Raw genomic sequence first — 25,523 nt, forward strand, 5'->3', positions numbered from 1 at the left:
GGTGAGAGAGGAAAGATATAAAAGGGACCTAAGGGCAACGTTTTCACACAGAGTGTGGTGCATACGTGGAATGAGCTGCCAGAGGAAGTGGTGGAGGCTGGTACAATTACAATTTTTAAAAGGCATCTGGATAGGTATATGAATAGGAAGGGTTTAGAGGGATATGTGCCAAATGCTGGCAAATGGAACTAGATGAATTTAGGATATCTGGTCGGCATGAACGAGTTATACCGAAGGGTCTGTTTCCGTGCTGCACATCTCTATGACTCTGCCATAGACAGTAGTGGGAATGGGTTGCACGTTTTCAACACAGATTTCAAACTCTCTGGCCTTCTACATGCAGAACACATCTGATTTTATTCACACTGGTAGTCCCTAGCAAATTTCATAAGTCATCTTTGTCCTTGAGTAATGGTAGCTCCAAAATTGAACAAATGGTTAAAATCAAGATTTATACCTTGGATATCTCAAAGGATCTAACTAATTAAGGCAGTGTTTCTCCTCAGCTTTGCCTTCAGGGAACCTGTATGTGAAATATATTAGAGATTGCTCTCTTTCTTATAATGCTGCCGCCGCCTCTGATCTCCTCCAGCTACTTCCTGAACATTCCCGGGCAGGACCCACTCACAGTCTCTGATTGCCAAGCACTCGCTGGGCCCCACTCTCACCGCCAGCCTTCTCAGATGCTGGGCCTAGAGACAGCCATGGGCCACTAACAGATTCCCGCACTGGGCTGAGAGGACGCCTTGCCGCGTCCGTGCTGAGACTAGGAGAAGAAAGGAGAAAAGAAACACAAAGTGAGAAAGAGAAGAGAAACAAAAGGGAGAAAGAACGGACAGAGTGAACAGACTGCAGCTGAAGAGTCCTACTCCGCCGCCATCTTGAAGTTGATGTAGTTTGTGAGCTGATTATTCCAGACTCCCACTAGCATCCTGAGAATGGTCTGTCTCTGTCGTGGGTCACAGTAATAGCAGGGTAGGTGGGAATGGCTTGTCTGCTTCTGATCACCAGCCCTGCTGCATCCTTTTTTTTCTCATTTATTTCTATTTAACATCAAACTTCATCTGACCTTCTCTTCACCGTTCGGTGGAGGATGGATGTTTCGGGAGCTGCTGCAGTGGTGAAGGTGGTGTAGTCTGTTCCTCATGGCCATTGTGGCTGCCTGCTGGGGTGGGTCCTGCGGAGTGATGGTCTGCTTCAGTGTCTTCAGCAGCAGGGTGTGTCCAGCCTGGAATTCCAACAGCCTGGAATTCTAACTATCCAGAATTCCAACATCCTGAAATTCCAACAGCCCGGGATTCCAACAAACTGTGATTCTAACCGCCCAGAATTCCAACAGCCCGGGATTCCAACCGCCCACGATACCAACGGTCTGGAACTCCAACAACTTGGAATTCCAACAGCTCGGAATTCCAACAGCACAGGATTCCAACCACCCAGAATTCCAACAACCCGGAATTCCAACAGCCTGGAATTACAACTGAACGGGATTCCAACAGCCTGGGATTCCAACAGCCCGGAATTCCAACAGCCTGGAATTCCAACAGCACAGAATTCCAACAGCCCGGAATTCCAACAGCCTGGAATTCCAACAGCACAGAATTCCAACCGCCTGGAATTCCAACAGCACAGAATTCCAACCGCCTGGAATTCAAACAGCCCAGAATTCTGGCGGACCAGAATTCCAACAGCCTGGAATTCCAACAGCACAGAATTCCAACAGCCTGGAATTCCAACAGCACAGAATTCCAACCGCCTGGAATTCAAACAGCCCAGAATTCTGGCGGACCAGAATTCCAACAGCCTGGAATTCCAACAGCACAGAATTCCAACCGCCTGGAATTCCAACAGCACAGAATTCCGACAGCCCGGAATTCCAACAGCTCAGAATTCCAGCGGACCAGAATTCCAACAGCCTGGGATTTCAACAGCCCAAGATTTGGTGGCTTCAATGTTGGCTTTCTGCAACAATTGAGGATGTGGGCCCTGTCTGTTCCTTGACCTTGGGAACCTGGGAGCCATGAGTAGAGCAGAGTGTAGAGTAGAGTCGCTTTTATTTGTCATTTCTACCATAATCAACTGTTACAGTAAAAACCAGACAGGGATCCTCCAGGACGAAGGGTGCTACATGGACAGCACAAACGCACAATCATACAAAGGGTGGAATAAAGTGCATAAAAAGTGCAAAACATGCAAATTACAGTGTAATGGAACAAAGATGAACTTTGTCTTAATTTTTTTATATATAGTTATTAATATAGTTGCCAGAGTATGGTGGCTTAAACACTTTTCACTGTATTTCTGAAAAATGCAAGTGACAATAAATTACTATTCTATTCTGTTAATCAATTTACAATCCATGTGACTTATATTGAAAATTCGACAATCTTTAGTTCAGATTTGGCCTACTTCACCCTGATAATTCTAACATAAACGGACATATGAGGAGAGATTGACTCGGTCAGGATTGTTTTCACTGGAGTTCAGACAAATGAGGTGTGCTCTCATAGAGATGTATAAAATTCTAACAGGACTAGACAGGGCAGGTGCAGGGAGGATGTTCCTGATGGTGGGTGTGTCCAGAACCAGGGGGTCACAGTTTGATAATTCGGGGTGGACCATTTAGGATGGAGACGAGGGGACATTTCATCACCCAAAGAGTGGTGAGCCTGTGGAATTCATTATCACAGGAAGTAGTTGATGCCAAAACATTGAATGTATTCAAGGGGCAGCTAGATATAGCACTTGGGGCAGATGGGATCAAAGGTTATGGGGACAAAGCAGGATTAGGCTATTGGGTTGGATGATCAGCCATGATGGTGATGAATGGCAGAGCAGGTTAGAAGGGCCAAATGGACTCCTCCTGCTCCTATCTTCTACGTTTCTACTTTTCTATAAACTCTTCCTCCACATGTTCCAGGGTAGATGATGCCTGTATTGTGTTCATGTGGCACTAATTCACTGAAATAGGTTGAGAACAGCTTCAGTAAGAGGCTTCTACTTTTTTTTAAGGGTATCTTAATCCATATGTTTCGTTCTCCCCTTTGGGTAATAATGAAGAGGTAGCAAAATGATTTCTGGTTGATCCTCAGCATGTTGAACTGCATCTTGAATACCCCTTCTGTGGTCCGCCAATCCTGCTGGGGGATTTGAAACAAGAGCTTTAGACCCAGAGGTCATGAACCTAACCCTGCACCGCAAGGACCTCCTGCACAGCTCCTTAAAGTGGACATGTGAAAGGATTGGGAAAAGTGCGGGCTGCAGATGCTGAAAATCAGAGTCAGGAGTGTGGTGCTAGAAAAATACAGCAGCTTAGGCAGCATCTGAGGAGCAGGAGAATCGACATTTTGGGCATTAGCCCTTAATCAGGAATGACTGAGGATAGATTCATTTTTCATTGCCAGATTCCAGCGGTGTAATATTTTTGGAAGAGAAAGGAACACAACTCAAAACAAAAATAAAGTTTAGTGATACTTACAGTAAGAAGTGTGAGTCCCCAATGAAGGGATAAGATTCTTTATTTGGACCGGACCATTTAATAATGATACTATGTTACCATTGGCGGGGGAAGTGAAAATTAGAACGATTTCTAAACATATTATCCAGTGGACCCCTTACTGAGTGAGTATGATTATTAAATAGAAATACAATCCCTCCCCATTGTGGCTGAATTGTGTGAGCATTTCGCTCTCCATGTTTAATTGGACCAAGTTGACTGTCACCCATGAATCATAATAAGGAGGTGATTGTTTGGGATGGCAGAACTTCGGGCAAAAAAGACAGTTACTTTGCAAAAAAAGTTAATAAATAAATCAGCAGCCTCGCCCACTTCCCATTCTTAATAAATTAACCAAATGGAGTCCAGCCAATGACTGAGTTCCAGCCACAGAGTCTGGACAAGTCTATTCAGGTGTAAATAAAGCATTTTTAAAAATTAATTCACAGGATGAGGGCGTAGATGGGCTAGATCAGCATTTATTGCCTGGAAGGCAGTTTAAGAGTCAATCCTGATGCTGTGGGTCTTAAGTCACGTGGAGGCCAGACGAGGAAAGGATACCAGTTTCCTTGCCTAAAGGGCATTCGTGAACCAGCTGGGGTTTCCCCACCAAAAAAAAAATTCAACAATGGATTCATGGTCATCAGTCGACTCTTAATTCTAGATTTTTAGTGAACTCAAATTCCACCATCTGTTGTGGTGGGATTTGAACCCAGATTCTCAGAACATTATCTGCATCTTTAACTTAATAGGCAAGCAATAATACCACATGGCCACTCTCTCCCAATTTTAGCTTTGCTGAGGCGTAACTTCGTCTATGCACTTCCTAGCCTTCTGTAAATGTGTGTAGGTTTAGCTGATGATAAGGCGAGCTGCCATTGCCCTGTGTGACGGGAGCTAAATATTGATAAGTCACCACCTCCTATCCCACACCCACCCTTAACCTCAATCCACCAAGTGCAACAAAGATAACTTCTTCAGACTGGCAGTAGCAACACAATCTGTGAACATTATGATAAATATAACCGAAGGGCGAGACTATGAAAGATATCGGGTCTGCTAAGCAACAAATAGCTTTAAAATACATCTTAAGATGATCTTCATGAACATGCATAGCATTGAGTCGATTATGTTACACATTTCAACATTGAATTAGCTTGCCAAGGTCAAAGGTGACAGTGTGCCATGGGCCATCAACCTGCCTGCATTTCGCCCTTATCCCTCGAAACCTTTCCTATTCATTCCTGTCCAAGTATCTTTTAAATGTTGTATATAGAGTCTGTTGAGGTTCATCCGGGCAGTTCTGTGATACAGGAATCCATGGTCTGCAAGCAGTTCACACCAAGGCAGACATCAGCTGCTGCTGGGGTCCATCAACTCCATTAAAGATGTTGCTGGAACTGTCCATCACCTGCTAATCTTCCAGTGCAAAGAGCTGACTTTCATTGAGCATTAGTAACTAGCACATTTCAAGGTCCAGTGCTGACGAACAACTACAATTTGAAGTCAGCCATCACAAAGACACTAAGAGGTAAGGCCACCATCAAACGTACGAACAGTTGTAGGCCATTCAGCTCCACTGTTCAGAAAGGTCACAGTGGTCTAATGATTCTCCACTCCTCTCTACTGTCTTTTCTACATAACCCTTGATTCCATTATTAATTAGAAATCTGTCTATTTCAGCCTTCAATATACTTAATGACCCAAAGTCCAAGACCCTCTGTGGTAAAACAATTTCCACAGAGTCACTGGTCTGTGAGAGAAGAAATTCCTTTTCATCTGTGTCTTCAATGGGTGACCCTTTACTGTGAGATTATGCCCTCTGACCCTTCACTCCCCACAAGGAGAGACAACCTCACAGTTTCAATCCTGCCATGCCCCTAAGAATCTTACGTGTTTCAATAGCATTACCTTTGATTCTTCTAAACTCCAAAGAGTACAGGCCCAACATACTCAACCTCTCGTCACAAAAAAAACTCTCCATAAATAGGATCCATTTAGTGTACTTTCTCAGGATTCCCTTTGAAATAAAGGCCAACGTTCCATTTGCTTCCCTGATTGTCTTGTATGCTAGCGTTTTGTGAATCATGCATTAAGACTCCCAAATCTCTCTGTGTTGCAGATTTCTACAGTCTTTCTCTATTTAAATAATATTCACCACTTCTATTCTTCCTACCAAACTGCACAACTTCACATTTTGCCACATTATATTCCATCTGCCAAGTTTCTCCCCATTCACATAATTTGTCTATAACCCTCTGCAGTCTCTCATGTCTTTCCATGAATTTTTGTGTTACCCACAATCTTGGCAATTGCGCATTCACTTCCCTCCTTTAAGTAGTTAATATACATTGTATTAATTAAGGCTGCCATCCTCAAAAAGCTCCCCCTTCTTCCAACTCTATCTTCTATTAATTAGCCAATCCTGTTGATAGATCTATCATATTAAATAGCCTCGTGTGTGGCAACTTGTCAAATAATTTTGGACTAGTCAGTCCAACCCTCAGTGGTGGGCAAGTTATTAAAAAAAATTCTGATGGATGAATATTGTTGTGGTTGGAGAAACAGGGATGAAATTGGGATAGTCAGCATGAGTTTGTAAGAGGAAGATTGTGCATAACCCATTTGACTGTACCATTTGAGATGGTAACCAGGGCATTGATGAAGGTAATGCATTAGATATGTCCCACATGGACTTCATAAGGAATTTGGTAAGATCCCTCAGGGTAGACTGGTAAAGAAAATAAAGAGCCAATAGGATGTAAGGTAGAGTGGAACATTGGATCCAAAATTGGCTGAGAGACAGGATGTAGAGAGTGATGGCACAGGGATAACTCTGGATGTCTGTTTCCAGTGGGGTTTCGCAGGGCTCCGTGCTGGGTCCCTGACTGCTTGTGGTGTACATTGCTGATTTGGATTGAAATGTAGGAGGTATGATCAAGAAGTTAATGGATGACACAAAAATTGCCATGGATCAAACAGAGAGGAAGATAGCGATAGACTTCAGGAGGACATCAACAGACTAGTCAGCTTGGCAGAACAGTGACAAATAGAATTCAACCTGGAAAAGCATAAGATAATGCACTGTGGGAGGTTTGTCAAAGCAAAGAATTACAGTCTGAATGGTAATGCCCTAGAAAGTACTGAAAATCAGAGGGATCTTGGTGCGTTTATCCACAAATCACTGAAGGTAGCAGGGCAGGTACATGTAGTAGTTCACAAGGCATGTGAGATACTTGGTTTTATTAGCTATGAAGCCATGGCTCAGTGGTTAGCACTACTATCTCACAGTGCCAGGGACCTGGATTCAATTCCACCCTTGGGTGACTGTGTGGAATTTGTACATTCTCCCTAAGTTTGCTTTGATTTCTTCCCACACTCTGAAGATGTGCAGGTTAGTGGATTGGCCATGGGATATGCAATGGTATAGGGTGGGATGCTCTTTGGAGGGGTGGTGCAGTTTTGATGGGCTGAATGGCCTCTATTTGCACTGTAGGGGTTCTGTGGAGCATGGTATTAGTGTTGTCACATCTTTTCTGATCGCAGCAAATACAATGGGTTGAACGGCCTTCCTCTGTGCTGTCAAAGTCTGTGAGTCACCATCTAAGGCTATTCATCCATTACACGCCAAGTGGAAACGGGGAAAACCCTCAGGCTGTACGTTTGACAAGTTTTCTTTCCATTCTTTCACAGGAAGTGGGCCAGCATTTGTTGTTAAATTTCTAATTGCATTTAGGTGGTGGTGAGCCACATTTTTGAATGACTACAGTTCCATTTATGCAGTAATGTAATAAATGTTGAAAACATTAATAAACTATAAATGTAGATAGTAACATATGGCTTGGAAGATAGATTAGTTTTGCAGTTTATATAATGAACTTTGAACGGTTGCGTATAGTATTTTTATATATTTTATAAATAAAGTATATTTTTGGAAAAAGCTGACTATGTGTCCATAAAAAAAGTTCATTATCCAGTAACTTCTGCTAGAAATCCATCTGGCTGAAACGTTGGGTTAGAACAGATTTGGGCACAATAGCATAACCTGTCGCCCTTGGCAACGTAACAAGAACTAAGGCTTGGGTAAGTACCAGAAATTAGTCAGCACTCACACTACTTTGCAAAGAGCCAGTGCATTTAGTGGGGGTGATGGGTGGGAGGTTGGTGGGTCTGTACAGTGGAATTTACAGCGAAATGTTGTGAATCACTTCACACATGCCGGAATTTCAGAATCTAATTACAGTGACAGCAACATAAAAGTGGTTGATAATTCTGCAGTCCATTCTGACAATTCAAATGCTAATGTGTTAAACCAGCAGAGTCCAGCCACAGAAGATTTCCCTTGTCTGAGCCTGTCGACAGGCCTGGACAAGCCTGTCGCCCTCCAGCAGAAAGGATCAAGTGACTGAATGGGCTAAGTAACTCAAAACACCCCCTCATCGGGAACCTTGGTGATCAAAGCAGGGTGTTCCAAGCTTTGATTCCCAGTGATCACAGGCTGTAACATTGGGAAAAGGTAACTAGGATTCCCTCTCCTCCTGCACATCCTTAATCCAGTTGGAAAGTGTCTGTTGTTTTCATGGTCAAGTCATTGAAAGGATAAAGGAGGATCCGGAAAGTAGTGGGTTTTTTAAAAAATATTTCAAAAATATTCCTTATTCATTAAAAAATATGTTTGTTTACATACATACTCACAATTGCAGTTCGGTTCTGTGCAGTAGTATATCACAGAAACAAACAAACATTAGAATTCGACTCTATCCTAAGAAACCAAATACATCTCTTACATATACAAGGGTCAAAAGATGTGAAGCTGGAAGAGCACAGCAGGTCAGACATCATCATTGGGGCGGCACGGTGGCTCAGTGGTTAGCACTGCTGCCTCACAGCGCCAGGGACCTGGGTTCGATTCCAGCCTCGGGCAACTGTCTGTGTGGAGTTTGCACATTCTTCCCGTGTCTGTGTGGGTTTCCTCCGGGTGCTCTGGTTTCATCTCTCAATCCAAAGGTGTGCAGGTCAGGTGAATTGGCCATGCTAAATTGCCCATAGTGATAGGTGCATTAGTAGTGGAATGGGTCTGGGTGGGTTACTCTTCAGAGGGTCGGTGTGGACTTGTTGGGCCGAAGGGACTGTTTCCCCACTGTAGGGAATCTAATCTAATCGAGCATTCGGCCTGAAATGTTGACTTTCCTGCACCTCGGAAGCTGTTTGACCTGCTGCACTCTTCCAGCTTCACGTCTATTGAGTCTGACTTCCAGCATCTGCAGTCCTTACTGCTTCTTACATATACAAGACTGTATTTACACCCATTAAGGAACTAGGAGAGTCCAATAACTGAATGGACACCCATTTAACTTCAGCAGGAAAACCTCAGGACAGTGGTATTTCCCCACAGTACACAGTACCTGAAGCTTGGAATGTGCCAGTCTACAACACTCCTTGAGGTATTCCTTGTTCTGGAAGACCAAAGAGCACCTTTCACCAAGTTGATAGTCCTCCAGGCACAGTCGATGTTTATCTCAGTTTGCAGTGGGATTGTACTGTGCTAATCTCAGTCACTGCAATGGTATTATTGGCATGAGCATATCCTGAATTAGCAAGTATGAGATAACCAGTTTGGGTTCCTACTATTCAACAGTGATTCCAACTTTAAAAAGATATCCAGAACTAGAGGCCATAGGTTTAGGGTGAGAGGGGGAAGATATAAAAGACATCTAAGGGGCAACTTTTTCACGCAGAGGGTGGTACGTGTATGGAATGAGCTGCCAGAGGAAGTGGTGGAGGACAGTACAATTGCAACATTTAAGAGGCATTTGGATGGGTATATGAATAGGAAGGGTTTGGAGTGATATGGTCTGGGCGCTGGCAGGTGGGACTAGATTGGGTTGGGATATCTGGTTGGCATGGACGGTTGGACCGAAGGGTCTGTTTCCATGCTGTACATCTCGATGACTCTATATGCATGTGTACATTGTTAAACTTGAAAGGATTCAGAAAAGATTTACAAGGATGTTGCCAGGGTTGGAGGATTTGAGCAATAGGGAGATGCTGAATAGGCTGGAGCTGTTTTCCCTGATGTGTCAGAGGCTGAGGGGTGACCTTATAGAGGTTTATAAAATCATGAGGGGCATGAATAGATTGAGTAGTAAAAGTCTTTTCCCCAGTATGGGGGAGTCCAAAACTAGAGGGCATAGGTTTAGGGTGAGAGGGGAAATATTTAAAAGGGACCTAAGGGGCAACTTTTTCATGCAGAGGGTGGTACGTGTATGGAATGAGCTGCCAGAGGAAGTGGTGGAGGCTGGTACAATTGCAACATTTAAGAGGCATTTGGATGGGTATATGAATAGGAAGGGTTTGGAGGGATATGGGCCAAGTTCTGGCAAAAGGAACTAGATTAGCTTAGGATATCTGGTCAGCATGGATGAGTTGGACTGAAGGGTCTGTTTCCGTGCTGTACATCTCTATAACTCTATGACTCCAAGTAAAGACAGTTTGGTGCTTGTGATAATCAGATGGTTCGTGAACACTCACAGTTGAGTCAGTCATATTAATGGCCAATGAGATGCGACATTAGAGGTTGCCATTGGTCATAAAGCCACATTACAGCAAGTGATCAACAGAGGATGGGAGGAAAAACGGCTGCAAAAGATCAAAATAAAGAGCTTGTCTGTAGGTACAGCATATGCTTAGAAGGTGATTTTGTTTATTCATTCACAAGACATGGACATTTATTTATTGCCCATCCCTAATTGCCCAGAGGACAGTGAAGAGTCAACCACATTGGCTGTGAGCCTGGAGTCACATGTAGGCCAGACCAGGTAAGGATGACAATTTCCTTCCCTAAAGGACATTTGTGACCCAGATGGGCTTTTCCAACAATCAACTCATGGTCATCATTAGGCTCTAATTCCAAATTCCACACTCTGCCATTGTAGGATTTCAACCTGGTTCCCCAGGTTCATTACTGAGGTCTCATGGATTTATAGGAGAAAGTGAGGGCTGCAGATGCTGGAGATCAGAGCTGAAAATGTGTTGCTGGAAAAGCGCAGCAGGTCAGGCAGCATCAAAGGAGCAGGAGAATCGACTTTTCGGGCATAAGCCCTAACATCGATTCTCCTGCTCCTTGGATGCTGCCTGACCTGCTGCACTTTTCCAGCAATACATTTTTCAGCACATGGATTTATAGTCTAGTGATAATTCTATTAGGTCATTGCCTCCCTAATTTGTCTGTGATGCACAACATGGGTAAATAGTTTGTTTCTACTCATCCTGGAAGAAGGAAAATTGTGCTTAATTATTGTGTTATTGACTAGGGTTGGTTAGTTAAGATGCTAATGGCTGCACATTTTATATTTTCTAAAGGTATATCATTTATTATGTTTGTGATCTACTGTCAGGTAGATAGTAACTACCCTGCTCACAGAACCATCTTCGCTCATAAGTAATTGCCTTCTGATGGCCAGCATCACTGACACCAAAGCACCATGGCATTGCTAGAAACAGATAATTGGTGAGTCAAAGGCAGACCATCTGGATTCATGACAGGAACCTCATTTAGATGTCCACCCCTCATAAATTGACTTGAGATGTTTTCATGTCCAAAGGTCTGATATCATGGGGACAGTATTAATCGTCATTATCACCATCGGTGATCCCTCGCAGATCAGGGTGACTCTCTCCCACTCTCAGGGGGAGTCTGTAAGTGACTGTACAGACTGATGGGACTACCACAGGCTCTGTTACACTGAGGGCAGAAGGTGGTCACGGGAAGGGGTGGGTGGGATATTGGTGTGACAATGCACTCCTTACGCTGTTTCCCTCTGGCTTCTGCTTTTTCCCTTCAGCAGGTCTCGAGATACTCAACACATTCCCAGATGCTCCCCTCCACATTGGACAGTCTTGAACCAGTGATTCCCAGGTTTCTGAGGGAATGCTGCACTTCCCCAGTGAGGCCTTGAGGGTATCCCTGAGGCATTTCCTCTGTCCCACCCGGGGCTGGCCTGCAGTTTCGGAGATGGGAGTAGAGCTCCCGCTTGGGGAGCCTTGTGTCTGTCTTGGGGACGACGTGCCAAGCCCATCACCGCTGATCGGAGGGCGGGGTCAGTGCCTCGATGCTGGGGGTGTTGGCCTGTGTTAGTGCAACCACACAGAGGAGTCAACCTATTGGCAAATCAAAGAGATTGGATGCAATGTTGCTTTTAAACCCTGTGAGCTCAGCAGGCAAGAGAGTTGGTTCGCAATCATTGAATCATAGAATCTGTACAGTATGGAAGCAGGCCATTCAGCTCATTGAGTCAACAACAGCAATAACATAACATTAACAGTATAGATTTGATTTCTGTTCAGGCTGAGGCCATCTCAGGACTCTCCTCACACTGCCCCAGATGGTGAAAGGTAATGACAAACCACCACCATTGACAAAAGCTGACAAGGAAAATGACTCAGGGCAAAGTTTCCACAGGCATTGACGCAAGGACCTGCCTTCAGGCATCACACACCGAATGGCTTTGTGCTGAGTTAGCAGCTGTTAGAGCTGGGGCAAGCAATGATGCTGCTATCATTGATCTCAGTGCTCCAGGGGCAAGTGCATTAGAAAGATCAGCTAGGAATACTGCAACTGGTCACTCGCCAGTGTGTGGGGAGGGAGGGGGGAGCCATCAGGGTCAGGTATCCTGCCAACTACTGGGAGTCATAGGGGTTAAAGAGTATTCGGAGCAAGGTATCAAAGGAATGGTCACGCCTGTAAGACTGTATCCCAAAACAATTCACTTCATAATGTCACACTTTCATTGAAGTAGCCTTTAAAGCTCAAGCCAAGTGTAGTACTGATTCACCCCAAAACACAGGCAAAAAGGTGTGTTTCCCAGGTTGTGCTGGGTTAGCTGATTGTAGCTGGGGCTTTGGTTAAAATGCAACAAATAGAATCCCTACAGTGCAAATAGAAACCATTTTGCCCATTGAGTCTCAACTGACCCACTGAAGAGCATTCCACCCAATCCCGTAACCCCACATTTCCCATGACTGATCCATCTAACCTGCACACTACACTTTAGTTAATCTACCTAACCCCACACATGTTCAGACTTCAGGAGGAAACCAGAGTACACAGAGAAAACCCACGCAGACATGGGGAGAATGTGCAAACTCCACACAGACTGTTGCTTGAATCAATCTTGGGTCCCTGGTGCTATGAGGCAGCAGTGCTAACCACAGAGCTACCATCAATTGGTCACTACAACTACAGAAGGTGCAGATAAATCAGCTGAAGTTCTTATTCCTGGTTGCTATCATGCTGTGCCCTACAAGATGCTGCACACATGACCATTAGGCCAGGTTCCAGTCAGCTTTCACAGTGATAACCACTCACAGTTCATCAGGCGACTGACTGTGGAGTTTGCACGTTCTCCCCGTGTCTGCGTGGGTTTCCCCCGGGTGCTCCGGTTTCCTCCCACAGTCCAAAGATGTGCAGGTCAGGTGAATTGGCCATGCTAAATTGCCCGTAGTGTTAGGTAAGGGGTAAATGTAGGGGTATGGGTGGGTTGCGCTTCGGCGGGTCGGTGTGGACTTGTTGGGCCGAAGGGCCTGTTTCCACACTGTAAGTAATCTAATCTAATCTAATCTAATCTAATCAACCTCTCATCCCTCATGTGCTGGGATCTCACTCACCTGTGAATCCAGGAGAGAGTTGGTGCCTGTGGAATCGTACTCTAGTGATGTCAGTCCCTTTAAGAAATAAGACTGAAAGAACCTGGAGATGAGAAAAGCATTGATACTTTCCCAGTGCATTTGATGGAGCTTTAAACAGCTGAGGTTGTGAGGAGATAACAGATGAGTTGGTTAGCAATAGCTCGGAGTGTGCTTTCAATGGGCCATTTGCATGATGTGGAGAAAGTGAGGACTGCAGATGCTGGAGAGTCAGCATCAAAAAGTGCAGCACTGGAAAAGCACAGCAGGTCAGGCAGCATCCGAGGAGCAGGAGAATCAACATTTCGGGCATAAGCCCTTCATCAGGAATGTTTGTATGGTGTGGTGTGCCAACACCTCTAATGCACCACCCTCTCCAGTTTGTACAGCACCCTCCAAATAAGATTCTGTGGGAGATCCTCCCAAAGATGTCTCCCCTGACCTTTCTGATTCAGCATACAAATCCATGTGCATGGGAACTGTGAGATTTCCCACTTGCAGTCATTGTTTTTACCTAGTTGATTTTAACCCTACTGCAAATCCTCTTGCAAGGATGCCTGCCTTGAAGAGGTTTTCCTTCTCTCTCTACAAGAATCTCAGGGAGTCCCTCTCCCACTGCAACTCCCAGGTCATTTCCTCTGCCCTGAAGCTACTCTGCTACTTTCTCCCCACCCCCACCCTCCTCTCACTTATCTCTCCACGCTTCAGGCTCTCTGCCTGTATTCCTGATGGAGGGCTTTTGCCCGAAACGTCGATTTTGCTGCTCCTCGGATGCTGCCTGAACTGTTGGCGCTCTTCCAGCACCACTGATCCAGAATCTGGTTTCCAGCATCTGCAGTCATTGTTTTTACCTTATCTCTGTCCTCAGGCAGGACCCTGAAACTGTGCTGACAGGATCAATTAGAGATAGGGGAGAGGATTACAGCTGATCATGTTTGTATAGCAAAGGCACCTGAAGTCTTTGCACAATCTCAAATCATGGGATCATACCAGACAGGAGGCCTTTCGGGCCACAGTGACCATGCCAGCTTTTTAAAGGAACCATTCAATTACCTCAGATCCCTGCAAATCAATGTTCTCTTTCAAGAATCATTCCAATTTCTTTTTGAAAGGTACAGGAGTTTGGAGGTCATGTTGTGGCTGTACAGGACATTAGTTAGGCCACTTTTGGAATACTATGTTCAATTCTGGTCTCCCTACTATAGGAAGGATGTTACAAAACTTGAAAGGGTTCAGAAAAGATTTACAAGGATATTGCCAGGGTCGGAGGAATTCTTTGAAGAGGTGACAAGTTGGTTAGACCAGGGAAACCCAGTGGATTTGGTCTATCTAGACTTCCAAAAGGCCTTTGAAAAGGCTGCTGAGCAAGGTGAGGGCCCATGGTGTTTGAGGTGAGCTACTGGCATGGTTTGAGGATTAGCTGTCTGACAGAAGGCAGAGAGTTGGGATAAGAGGTTCTTTTTCAGAATGGCAGCTGATGACAAGCGGTGTCCCACAGGGTTCAGTGTTGGGGCCGCAGCTGTTCACGTTATATATTAATGATCTGGATGAAGGGACTGGGGGCATTCTAGCGAAGTTTGCTGATGATACGAAGATAGGTGGACAGGCAGGTAGTACTGAGGAAGTGGGGAGGCTGCAGAAGGATCTAGACAGTTTGGGAGAGTGGTCCAGGAAATGGCTGATGAAGTTCAATGTGAGCAAATGCGAGGTCTTGCACTTTGGAAAAAAGAATACAAGCATGGACTACTTTCTAAACGGTGAGAAAATTCATAAAGTCAAGTACAAAGGGATCTGGGAGTGCTAGTCGAGGATTCTCTAAAGGTAAACATGCAGGTTGAATCTGTGATTAAGAAAGCGAATGCAATGTTGTCATTTATCTCAAGAGGGTTGGAATATAAAAGCAGCGATGTGCTACTGGCTACTGAGCCTTTATAAAGCTCTGGTTAGGCCCCATTTGGAGTACTGTGTTCAGTTTTGGGCCCCACACCTCAGGAGGGACATACTGGCACTGGAGCATGTCCAGCGGAGATTCATACGGATGATCCCTAGAATGGTAGGTCTAACATACGAGGAACGGCTGAGGATCCTGGGATTGTACTCATTGGAGTTTAGAAGATTAAGGGGAGATCTAATAGAAGTTGGTTAGCGCAATCTTTGCATAACTGCCTCTGCTATGAGTCCCGAGATTGGTGATCCCATGGGTGTTCCGTTGATTTGTTCGTATATCTGGTTGTTGAATGTGAAGTGTGTTGTGAGGCACAAGTCCAGTAGTTTAAGTATGCTGTCTTTGTTGATAGGTTCAGCGTCCTGTTTTCTGTTCTGTATGTCCAGTAGGTTGGCTATTGTTTCTCTGGCTAGGGTTTTGTCAATCGAAGTGAACAGTGCCGTCACGTCGAATGATATCATGGTTTCTTCTTTGTCTATGTGTATATTTCTGATCTAATAGAAACTTACAAGATAATACATGGCTTGGAAAGGGTGGGCGCTAAGAAATTGATTCCGTTAGGTGAGGAGACTAGGACCCGTGGGCACAGCCTTAGAATTAGAGGGGGTCAATTCAGAACAGAAATGCGGAGACATTTCTTCAGCCAGAGAGTGGTGGGCCTGTGGAATTCATTGCCGCGGAGTGCAGTGGAGGCTGGGACGCTAAATGTCTTCAAGGCAGAGATTGATAAATTCTTGATGTCACAAGGAATTAAGGGCTACGGGGAGAATGCGGGTAAGTGGAGTTGAAATGCCCATCAGCCATGATTGAATGGCAGAGTGGACTAGATGGGCCGAATGGCCTTACTTCCACTCCTATGTCTTATGGTCTTATGGTCTTATTTGAGCTACAGGGAGAGGCTGAACAGGCTGGGGCTGTTTTCCCTGGAGCATCGGAGGCTATGGGGTGACTTTATGCAGGTTTATAAATCGTGAGGGGCATGGATAGCGTTAACAGACAAGGTCTTTTCCCTGGGGTGGGGGTATCCAGGACTAGAGGGCATAGGTTTAAGATGAGAGGGGAACGATTTAAAAGGGTCCTAAGCGACAACGTTTTCACACAGAGGGTGGTACGTGTAAGGAATGAGCTGCCAGCGGAAGTGGTGGAGGCTGGTACAATTACAGCATTTAAAAGGCATCTGGATGGATATGTGAATAGGAAGGGTTTAGAGGGATATGGGTCAAGAGCTGGCAAATGGGACTAGATTAATTTAGGATATCTGGTCAGCATGGACGGGTTGGACTGAAGGGTCTGTTTGCATGGTGTACATCTCTACGACACTAAAATTATCACTAAATCTTCCTCTGCTTTGGAAATCCTAGTTGCCTGCCACCCCCAATCTCTGCTTTCCTTTCCAGTCGCTTATCCAACTTTTCACCATCTCTGTTCAATCTTTCTCTGAACATGTCACTGCCCCTGAATCTGCCCATTTTTTTTATCATTCGCTCCGACAATCCCAGGGTTTAACTAGGAGTTGGGTTCGTACAGGATCTGCAGCAGTAAATCTATCGCTTAAAACAAATATTTGCCTCGAGCAATTACCTACAACACTTTATCCAATTAATCCCCTCAGCGTCCTCAATGATTCTCACCCAACGCCGCTCAAAACAAAAGCCCTTCGGGACAGTTAGGCATGTCACAGGGTGGACGGGGTGGGGGTGGGGGAGACTGTATAAGAATGTGCCCCTCATCCCCTGCGCACACACACACGCCTCCGGTCTCCATGGAGCGAGCCCTTTCCCCGGCTGCCTTCCCGGATTGCTGTGCCTTTTATCCGGCTCCATGCACCAAGTTCCGTCAGGCGGCTCCAGCCGGGAAGCGGGACTTCACGGTGGAGTTCCTACTCTCCAAGCCTCCCCCCGGGAGAGCAGCCTGCACTGAGCACAGCCTCCAGCCCTACCCCTGTGTCCCACTGCCGGCCTGCTGCCCTGCCCTCTGCCAGTCTCCAGGATACTACCCTCCACTCTGGCACAGCTGCTTCGCCATGTACCGTGCAGGTAGGGGCTGAGAGTACCTTTCCCATTCGGGATGTGTGTGAGGGTGTCTGTCAGTGTGTCTGTGTGTGTGTCTGTGAGGGTGCTTATATCTGTCAGTAAGTCTGTGCGTATGTCTGAGTGAGTGTGTGCTGTGTATGTGTGTGTCTGTGAGGATTGAGTGTCTGTGTGTGTCTATGTACAGGGTATATCAGTGAGTATTGTGTTCTGTGAGTGTATGTCGTGAGTGTGTGTCTCAGTTTTGAGTGTGTGTGTGTGTCTGTGAGTATTGAGTGTGTGTGCGTGCGCATATGAGCGAGTGTGTGTCTGTGACTGAGTGTGAGTCTGAGTGTGTGTGTGTGACTGTGAGTGAGTGTGTGTCTGTGAGGGTGGGTATGTCTATCAGTGTGTGTCTGAGTGAGTGAGTGAGTGAGTATATTGTACTAAAGTCACTGCTGATGGGACCATGTTGAATCTTTATTTTGATTACCGTTGAATCAAAAGTTTCTAGTGTTATATATTTTGTTAGGATACATATCTATACTTCATGTCATTCCCATTCACTTGTTTTCTCTGTTTAAATTTCTCTCTCACACACACTCTCTCTCACTTTCCCTCCCAATCCACTTTACCCCACTCCCCAGTTTCCCAGGAACGAGCACTATTCCTGGCCTTTAATGATCAAACAATCCCAATCCAAGGCCAAGGAAGATTTCCTCCTGGTTTAATGTTTGACATTTATACTGACACGTAGTTTCATTAGATCTGGGGATGCTAACATTTGATGGAAATGTCTAAAATTATGAAAGAAAGTTTCAGAGTGTGTATGAGCAAAGTTAGAAATAAAACAGGAAGTGGGGCTCTGGATATTCCATGAATGTGAGACATTTAGGGCAGTGTGCAGGATGTTGTACAATATATTGTCCTTCTTTGCGGGAGGGATGGAGTTTAAAAACCGGGAGGTTATGCTGCAGCTGTACAGGGTCCTGGTGAGGCCACACCTAGAGTACTGTGTGCAGTTTTGGTCTCCTTACTTGAGAAAGATGTACTGGCACAAGAGGGGATGCAGAGGAGGTTCACTAGGTTGATGAGGGGTGACTGAGTAGACTGGGATTATCGTCATTGGAACTTAGCAGAATTGAGGAGGGATCTTATAGAAACATATAAAACGATGAAGGGAAAGATAAGGTAGAAGCAAGGAGGTTGTTTCCACTGGTGGGTGAAACTAGAACCAGGAGGCACAGCCTCAAAATAAGGGGGAGCAGGTTTCGGACTGAGTTGAGGAGGAACTTCTTCACCCAAAAGGTTGTGAATCTGTGGAATTCCCTGCCCAGGGAAGCAGTTGGGGCTTCCTCAGTAAATGTTTTTAAGGCAAAGATAGATTGTTGAACAGTAAAGGAGTTAAGGGCGGCACGGTGGCTCAATGGTTAGCATTGCTGCCTCACAGCACCAGGGTCCCACGTTCAATTCCAGCCTCAGGCGACTGTCTGTGTGGAGTTTGCACATTCTCCTCGTGTCTGCGTGGGTTTCTTCCGGGTGCTCCGGTTTCCTCCCACAGTCCAAAGGTGTGCAGGTTATGTGAATTGACCATGCAAAATCCCATAGTGTTTTGTATATTAGTCAGAGAGAAATGGGTCTGGGTGGGTTACTCTTCGGAGGGTCAGTGTGGACTGGTTGGGCCAAAGGGCCTGTTTCCACATGGTAGGGAAGCCAATCTAATCTAAGGGTTATGGTGAGAGGTAAGTGGAGGTGAGTCCATGGAAATTGAATGGGTGTGCAGGCTCAATGGGCCAGATGGCCCACTCCTGCTCCTCGTTCCCATTGTATTTAAGGTACTGGTTGTGTTCCAATGTCTCTGAGAATGAGTGTCATATCCGTGATGCTGACTTTATTGTGATCCTATGTTTTAGATTGGAGGTTCAGTCCAGCTCCCCTGGTGTGCCCCAGCCCTGCCAGACAGGTCAAGTTAAAACGCTACAGAGCTATCTTCACCCAAGAGCAGCTCGCAGTGTTGGAGAGGGAGTTCAAGAAAAACCACTACGTCGTCGGTCCTCAGAGGGTGACCTTAGCTGCTGCTGTGGGCCTTACAGTACTCCAGGTGATAGTGCAGAGAATTCATATTGATGATGTGAGAACCGGAATGGTGGGCAACCACTCTAGAGTACAGAACAACCTCGGTTATCCGAACATCAATTATCCGAAAAATGTTATCCATCATCTGAACAATCAGTTATCTGAACAAAATACTCTCCACCTGTTTCATTTGGATAATCAAGGTTGTTCTGAACATGCAATCTTTGTTGTTTAATTTGCTTTTCAACTCCTTGACATAATGCTTTTTACTGTAAAAGATAGAGAGATGGTGACACAGTGGTAATGACACTGGAGAGTAATTCTGAGATCTAGGCTAATGGAACTTTAAATGCAATTAATCAATCTGGAATTTAAAGCTAATGTCCTTCAGAGAAGGAAATCTGCCATTCTTACCCAGTCTGGCCTACATGTAAATCCAGACCCCCCAGCAATGTGGTTGACTCTTAAACTGTTCTATAAAATGGCCTAGTGAAATAATTAGTGAAGCCCAATTGGAGATTGGTCCTTAGTGATGCCAACATCCCATGAAATAAACAAATTAAAACATTTGTAATAGCTTATTTAAAATAAATAGATTCATCAAAAGCTTAGCATATGCTGCCTGAAGGGTTAATGCCCCTCACAAATTTATCCAAGCTATAATTTCAGGATTTAAACAGGTGGCAAAGTTGGCCTTGACCCAATATTGTTTTCTTCCAGGTGAAGGTCTGGTTTCAAAACAGGCGGATCAAGTGGAAGAGGGACACTGAGAAATGTCAAACTGGACGAGCGGTGTGTGAGGAAGGGGACGTGGAAGATTCTCAAGATGGACACTGACCCATTAACCACAGGAAAGGGAAGCGATCTCCCAGAGAGGGAAGTGTCTGATCCTCTGCGAACATCAGTCATTTGGGGATTTCCATTTGTTCAATTTCACGTTTTCTCAAATGAACTGTTATACTTCTGTACACAAAAGAAACTGAGACTCGTTAAACAAAATTGATCGTCTTATGAATGTCTGGTTGGGTGTATGGAACTCCGTTCTATGGAGATGTGGACTAACTTAATTATAAATCACGGTTGATCAGGATCCCTTGTTTGCTTGTGATTTGTGACTCCAGGTTTAAGTGATTCCCTTGTTCACATTTGCAGATATTTTAATCATTTTTAAACATGTCATTATGACGCACCTCTGGAATAAGTGGGACTTGAACCCTGCCTTCTGTGTTCTTATTTGTGTTTGCACACCCTACAAGGTTGTAGTCACATTGACGTTTGAGATCATTGCATTCGAAGGTCCAGAAGACCAGCAATGCAAAGCTGAATGCAATGAAGAGGGCATGAACCCTTTGTGGTGGTCATTATAGGGGCTTGGTGCAATGTAATGAAAGGCAGAGATTGCAGTCAGTAAGGGTTAAGGCTTTCTATGAATGAGCTGGGAAAGGGCATGACAAGTAGTGCAGCAATGGATATTGGAGATGTGCTGGAATATCCTTAAGAAATGGCTGGGGTAGAAGTCCCAAATTAGTCTTGTTCCTCTGACTCCTTAGATAGAATAGTATTTCAGTCTCTGGAATCTCTTCCACAACTCATTTAGCTAATGGTCTATCTCTACATCAATTGCTCACCTTTTCAAATATATTGATGCCTTTATTTAATCTTTAAATTTCTGTCTAATTACATTATTTCAGAAGCACAGTTTGTGCTGCATTTGATCCTTGACCCATCAGTCTTGCTGCTTTTGGCCTTTTCATGGTATTTTTATTCATTTTTGATTTAGATCTGACTAGAGAATAAATTACCAAATCATTGAGTCAGAAAATGCTGATTTAAATTTCTTATTTTGACAGAGAACAGAGAATCTGAATCAAGTCCTTAATGAAAAATAACCTTGGTCTTCCCAGTCACATCAAATACTGAGAGTACTGGGCTAAATGAACCAAATGGCAAAATATTCTCCTGATCTTTGCAAAATCATAAAACTGGTGTAAAAAGGCAGGTATTATTTCTGAGGGAACTCCTGGCTTTTTACATTCAATTCACATATTCCATTCTCATTAATATGATCGTTCCCCTCTTGTTATTCCATCTGCAAACTAAATAAGTAACCAACTCTCTTGCACTCCGGGAGCTGTAATTATCATTAACTGTGAGTCCAATTCCTTCTTAAGGGTAGTCCAAAAATAATTTTAATAATTAGCCATTTATGGAGCAATCAACAAAGCTCATAGCCAAACCTCTGGGGCATATTGTCATCACAAACACTCACATTTTAATTTAGTTACTGTTTCCTTTGATTTATTTGCTATCTGGCTATTTACTGTTTTCATTTCTTTTATTTGGCTTGATGACCATTGCCCTCATGGTCAATGAAAAGAGATTTTGTTTTCTTTACAAATAGGCATTTGACCGAACAACAGAGAAAAATCGAACATTATAGCATCGATCACTTTATCCAGGGGAATAAATGCTCGTCCAACCAATTATACTCACACCCCATGAATGAATATGTAATATATTTGTTTAAACTATCAGTTTTATTATAATAAATGCTATTTCTTCAATACAGTTGTTTCAGTATCATGTATCCGCACAAATGCTTCATTAGGGAAACTGATCTAAAGATAAAAAGTAAATTCTGCTGTCTTTTTGGAGGAGGAGACATTAAACTTCCTCTCAGCAGCAGATTGCATCCCTTGCTGAGTGCTAGCACTGTGTGTCATAAAAAAAAGCTCGAGCTAGTTTACACCATTTAACATTCCCGATTATGCTTTTCATTTACTGAGCCTGTTTTATGAACATATGGTTTACTTACATGAAGTTTCAATAGCATTCGTGTCTTGTTTGACAGGAGGTACATATCCTTTGTTAATTGTGGGTGATATTTTAAATTTAGCTCTGTATACCAACATCCAAATCACAGAATCCCTATAATGTGGAAGCAGACCATTCAGCTAATCGAGTCCAAGGAGCAACCCACCCAAACCCACAGTGCTATTCTGTAACCCTGCATTCCCCGTGGCTTACCCACCTAGTCTGAATATCCCTGGACACTATGAGCAATTTAGCATGGCCAATTCACCAAACCTGCACATCTTTGGACTATGGGAGGAAACCCATGCAGTCACAGTGAGAACGTGTAAACTCCAGACAGTCGCCTGAGCATGGAATTGAACCTGCGTCCCTGGTGCTGTGAGACGCCATTCATTCAAATCATTCATTGCCATGAAAAGCTCAATGTCGAAGAACTCACCCTTGGGGAACACCACTATTTATCATCCTCGAGGCTAACAATACAACCATTTAACCCATATTTGTTCACTGTCCTTCAGGCATTTTTGTTCAAATTCAAGGTGACACTGCCTTAGTTTTGTTAATCACCCTGTTACATCACTTCCTTAAAATCCATGTAGACAACTCGCATTGCCCTCCCATCAGCAATCTTTAGCACCTTCATTAGAAGATTAATTAGTATCAATTAGAATTTGCCCTTTACAAATTTATCTTGGCCGTTCTTGAATGACTTTTAACCTCACCGTGTCCCTGTTGAAATTTGACCCTGATTATTGCCTCTAAAATCTTTCTCACCACTGACGTTAAACTAATCAACATGGTGTCCCTTGGAATGTCTTTGTACATAAATCGACATGTGAATAAGGGTGTCACATGTGACATTCTCCAATCCTTTGGGACTTTCCTTGTAATATGGGAAAATTGGAAGTTTATGGAAGAAGGGACCTGACATGTGCACAAGTCAGTGAATTAGAATAAAGTTTTATTGTCACGTACTTGAGTACAGGGAGACAAGTGAAAAATTTACAATGTCGCCATTCACGGCACAATTTTAGGTGCAAGGTATCTAGGTACAAAATCTTAGGTAAAAAGTTAGAAGTTCAACATTACAGTCCTCAGTATAAAGTAGTAAGTAAGAAATAAAGTTAAAAGTTCCAAATTACAGTCCTTGCTTAGTCAGTTGCTCCATGCTGGCCTTTCCCCAAGACGACTCGATCTCTCCACCCCCGTGCTGGGATCGATCTTAGAAATATGCCTTATGTATTTGATTGTTCAGCCTCAGGAAATGTTTTCACAGAATCAGACGGTCCAGCTGCACAGGGCACCCCTGCTGTGTGATCCTGGATTCTAATTTCGCTAACTCTGCAAAGAAAGCAGCAGCCCTTTCTGAGAGCCATCTGAACTTGAAAGAACCCCTGAAGATAACACAGGTCCTTGGTGTTATTGGAAAGAACATGCATGCCAAAAATAAACGAGATATGTTTTTGAGGCTAGAATTTGAGTGTGAAACTCAAGTCATATACAGGTATATATATTCACCGTATCAGATTGACACAAAAGATAACTGAAAGGAAAATAATTCCTTATCTGCTGGGTCAAAAATTATATCTTTAAAAATAATCCCCAGGGAAAAGAAAATCCTAGAAACCCGTTTACAAAAAGTTTACATTGAAGGTGAGAGGGTAAGCTTGAAAAGGGATCAGTAAGCTTTACAAGTTCCTGGTCTTTATAAATAGATGTTGTTAGCAGTTAAATGAGATTAGTTCCAGGAGTGAGGAGCTTTGGGTATTATTGATGGTCTTACTGGCATACAATTCACTAAAGAGGAGGAAAACAACAACAAACTGCCATTCCTAGATGTCGCAGTAGAGCAAACAGCCAATGGGGAACTTCAAACCAGTGTCTACGGGAAAACAACACACCGACCAAATACTGAACGACAGAAGCAATCACCCCAACAATCACAAATGAAGCTGCACCAGAACATTATTTCAATGAGCCACCATATGCTGCGGCACAGAGGAACTACGCAGAGCAGAGAAAATCACCTCTACAGTGTATTCAAAAAGAACAGGTACCCAACGAAGACAGTCCGCCGATTTCTCAGCAACAAACCCAAACACGCAGACAAAACGCGTCAAAAAACCCTAGCCACTCTCCTCTACATCAAAGACATCTCAGAAATGACTGCCAGACTACTCAGACTCCTTTGCATCATGGTAGCCCACAAACCCACCAACACACTAAAACAGCAGCTAATGAACTTGAAAGACCGCATACAGACAACAAGCAAAACTAAATGTCATTTACAAAATACCGTGCAAGAACTGTAACAAACACAATATTGGACAAACAAGCAGAAAACTAGCCACCAGGATACATTAACATCAACTAGCCACAAAATGACATGACCCACTCTCACTAGTATCTTTACATATAGATGAGGAAGGACATAATTTCAACTGGGACAACACATCCATCCTTGGACAAGCCAAACAGAGACATGTGTGAGAATGTCTAGAAGCATGGCATTCCGACCGGAACTCTGTCAACAAACACATTGATGGCCCAGGACCATCACCACTCCCTCACTACCCAACGCCTGGAGGAAGAACACCTCATCTTCCGCATCGGGACCCTCCAACCCCAGGGCATCAATGTGGACTTCACCAGTTTCCTCATTTCCCCTCCCGCCACCTTACCCCAGTTCCAAACTTCCAGCTCAGCACCATCCTCATGACCTGTCCCACCTGTCCATCTTCCTTCTCACTTATCTGTTCCACCCTCCCCTCCGACCTATCACCTTTACCCACACCTCCATCCACCTATTGCACTCTTAGCTACCATCTCCACAGCCCAATCCCTCCCATTTATCTCTCCACCCCCGAGGCTCCCAGCCTCATTCCTGATGAAGGGCTTTTGCCCGAAATGTCGATTTTCCTGCTCCTTGGATGCTGCCTGACCTGCTGTGCTTTTCCAGCACCACTCTAATCTTGACTCTAATCTCCAGCATCTGCAGTACCCACTCCGCCTGGGGGATTTCAAGACAAGGGGACACATTTTTAAGGTGAGAGAAGAGAGGTTTAAAAAAGACATGGGGGCAATTTTTTTTGCACAAAGGTTGGTTCGTGTGTGGAATGAACTTTCTGAGGAAGTGGTGGATGTGGATGGCGTTACAAAGTTTAAAAGAAATTTGGATAAGTACATGAATCGTAAAAGTTTGGAGGGATATAGGCCAGGAGCAGGCAGGTGGGACTAGTTTAGTTTGAGATTATGTTCTGCATTGTCTGGTACGACTGAAGGGTCTGTTTCTGTGCTGGATGACTGTGGCCTCAGTTCTTTTTGACAAAACAGCAATCTTCCAGGATCATTGTAGAGAGTGAAGATAATTTCCTGCACAACAATATCATTAAACCATTTCCCCACCATACCAACAGAACACACTACAGATACCCAGCATCTGTGGAGAGAGAAAAACAGTTAATATTTCAGGTCTTGTGAGAACTGGAATTCTGCTGAA

General features: G+C 44.2%; 1 protein-coding gene across 1 annotated transcript; it reads left to right on the forward strand.

Annotated features, from left to right (window-relative positions):
• The first annotated feature begins 16,884 nt into the window (after positions 1-16,884).
• On the forward strand, positions 16,885-21,673 carry LOC122556959 (brain-specific homeobox protein homolog). The gene is made up of 3 exons (XM_043704195.2): positions 16,885-17,161; positions 19,048-19,235; positions 19,931-21,673. Exons 1-3 carry the CDS (start codon positions 16,888-16,890, stop codon positions 20,045-20,047), a joined length of 579 nt encoding a protein of 192 aa, XP_043560130.2. The 5' UTR covers positions 16,885-16,887; the 3' UTR covers positions 20,048-21,673.
• Positions 21,674-25,523: the final 3,850 nt, after the last annotated feature.

This window comes from Chiloscyllium plagiosum, unplaced genomic scaffold, assembly GCF_037043375.1.
Source record: "Chiloscyllium plagiosum isolate Xiang-an unplaced genomic scaffold, Cpla_swu_hap1 HiC_scaffold_16, whole genome shotgun sequence".
Lineage (NCBI taxonomy): Eukaryota > Metazoa > Chordata > Chondrichthyes > Orectolobiformes > Hemiscylliidae > Chiloscyllium > Chiloscyllium plagiosum.